The sequence below is a fragment of the Pelmatolapia mariae genome, unplaced genomic scaffold (assembly GCF_036321145.2).
Source record: "Pelmatolapia mariae isolate MD_Pm_ZW unplaced genomic scaffold, Pm_UMD_F_2 NODE_ptg000549l+_length_27227_cov_1, whole genome shotgun sequence".
Classification (NCBI taxonomy): Eukaryota; Metazoa; Chordata; class Actinopteri; order Cichliformes; family Cichlidae; genus Pelmatolapia; species Pelmatolapia mariae.
In genome coordinates, this window is record NW_027052233.1 from 18,705 (window position 1) to 20,920 (window position 2,216).

The 2,216-nt window shown below is 43.0% G+C and overlaps 1 protein-coding gene across 1 annotated transcript; it reads left to right on the top strand.

Moving 5' to 3' along the window:
* The first annotated feature begins 550 nt into the window (after positions 1-550).
* Positions 551-1,911, top strand: LOC134623307 (putative nuclease HARBI1). The gene is made up of 4 exons (XM_063468464.1): positions 551-1,072; positions 1,149-1,261; positions 1,347-1,458; positions 1,529-1,911. Exons 1-4 carry the CDS (start codon positions 640-642, stop codon positions 1,909-1,911), a joined length of 1,041 nt encoding a protein of 346 aa, XP_063324534.1. The 5' UTR covers positions 551-639.
* The last annotated feature ends 305 nt before the right edge of the window (positions 1,912-2,216 follow it).

Here is a 2,216-nt window from a genome sequence, read left to right on the forward strand (position 1 = left end):
AGAGGAGTAACATGGCTTCAGCTGTGTCACATTAATCTTAACCGAGGGCAGCAAGACAGGAAAAAGAAGAGAGGACTAAACCTAAATAAGACACAAACAACTAAAGATACTACAGCAGATCCAGAATAGAAACCAGAGAAACAAGGAGCAGAACAATGAGACGACAACTTAGGGTCAACCCAGTAGCGGGACAAGGCAAAGGACTAGTTCTGAGGGCCATCCTAGTAGCAGCAATAGACCTGTCCAGAGAATGACCAGGTGACCAGAAGCAGCACCAATGCTGCATTTACAGGCAACAGTGGTTCAGTCTGTGGAATAGACTTTGGTGTCATTGTGTGACTCTGATAGTTGGGCAGACTGAGGCTTGTTGAATGAGACTGAAAGGCCCAGGTGGCAGGAATCCAACAGGCCTGGGCCCTGTTTCAGAAAGCCGGTTTAGTGCAAACTCTGAGTAAGTATACCCTGAGTTAACGAAAACTCTGGGTTTTTGGTTTCACAAAACGAGTTTAGATTAATTCTGAGTGAGTTACTATGACGATACACTCCGTGAAGCTAACCTGCCCCCTAGCAGGTTTACTTCAACTAACCCTGACTGTCTCCGCCTCTTTGTCGGAAACCTGACTGTAGGAAGTGTCAGACATGGCGTGCCCCTTCCTTGAAGAGCCAGTAGATGTTGAAGCCCAAATTCTCCGCAGAGCTCTCCGCCGGGAGAGAGTGATTAGAGCGTGTTTGGACATTTTATCATGTCCTGATGATTTTCTGTGTGAACGTTACCGTTTTTCAACACAATCTATAATTTATTTGAATAACATCCTCAGGCCTTATATTGCTCATGTGACACATCGCGGACATTCTCTCAGTTCTGTACATATTATTTGTATTGCACTTCATTTTTTTGCAAACGGGAGCTTTCTGTATAATATTGGTGACGCTGAGCACGTTTCCAAGGCTACCGTCTGTCGGGCAGTCAGGAATGTGACAGTTGCACTGAAACGTCTCCTGTACTCGTTTGTGGTGTTCCCCGGTCATAGACCCACAAGATTTATCAAAGAGGGATTCCACAAAATTGCAGGTATCAGGATGAACAAAACCTAATTCATGATGTGGTGATACTTGAACTACTACTTAAATTCTACACTTATTTTCAGGGTTCCCAGGCGTGATTGGCTGTATAGATGGCACTCACATTCCAATCATTGCTCCTTCAGTAAATGAAGGAGACTATGTGAACAGGAAGTCTTTCCACAGCATTAATGTACAGGTACATAGTTCCCTGTAGCATTTCAAACTAACAAATTATTTCATTATAGTAATGGATGCTAATTTGTGTTCTCTGCACTGTGAAGATCATATGTGATGCTGCCAACATTATCACAAATGTGGAAGCCAAGTGGCCAGACTCTGTTCATGACTCACAAATTTTTCGTGAATGTACACTGAGCACAAAATTTGGACATGGTGAGTTGAAAATATATAAAGACCAATTGCTACAGAGACATTTGAACTGAAGTGTATCCTTCTGTCTTAGGAGAGTTCACTGGCTACTTGCTTGGTGATAGGGGGTATCCATGTTTACCCTATTTGCTTACCCCTTACCCTGACCCTGAACCGGGCCCACAGCAGCAATATAATCTGGCTCATTGCAGGACAAGAGCCAGAGTTGAAATGACTATGGGAATGCTTAAGGCCCGGTTCCAGTGCCTTCAAAGACTCAGGGTCACCCCAGAAAGGGCATGTGACATTATTGTGGCATGTGTGATTCTTCACAACATTGCCACAATTAGAGGAGAACACTGTTCTTCTGAACCAAACATCAGCAGTGATCCAAACCATGAACATCCTGACCCTCCCACGGACATACAAGATGGAAGAGCAGTCAGAGACACCATATGTCACAATAATTTCCTTTGACCCATCACCTCAACATGTTGAAAGAAGAATAAACAGATATTTTGTTCAACTGGCTTTATTGGTCGCCTGTATTTCCTGTACACAAAGTATTAATAAGTATATTATTATGTTGTTCAAACACTGAAATAATTCGTCCATCTCTGACCACTTCACCCACCCTTAACTGATGTTCCAGCAGTAAAATCTCAATCTTGGTCTTTTGGATCTGCTGCTTGAAGTGTTCCATTTCAAAGTCGCATTTTTTTTATTTTCCTGATCAAATAGGTCTTGTACAGCTGCTTTACAGGGAGCTATGGAAACACAGG

Coding starts and splice junctions, on each gene's coding strand:
- LOC134623307 (XM_063468464.1), top strand. CDS start 640: ATGGCGTGCCCCTTCCTTGAAGAGCCAGTAGATGTTGAAGCCCAAATT. Junction 1,073..1,148: donor GGGATTCCACAAAATTGCAG/GTATCAGGATGA, acceptor ACTTATTTTCAG/GGTTCCCAGGCGTGATTGGC. Junction 1,459..1,528: donor GAGCACAAAATTTGGACATG/GTGAGTTGAAAA, acceptor CTTCTGTCTTAG/GAGAGTTCACTGGCTACTTG.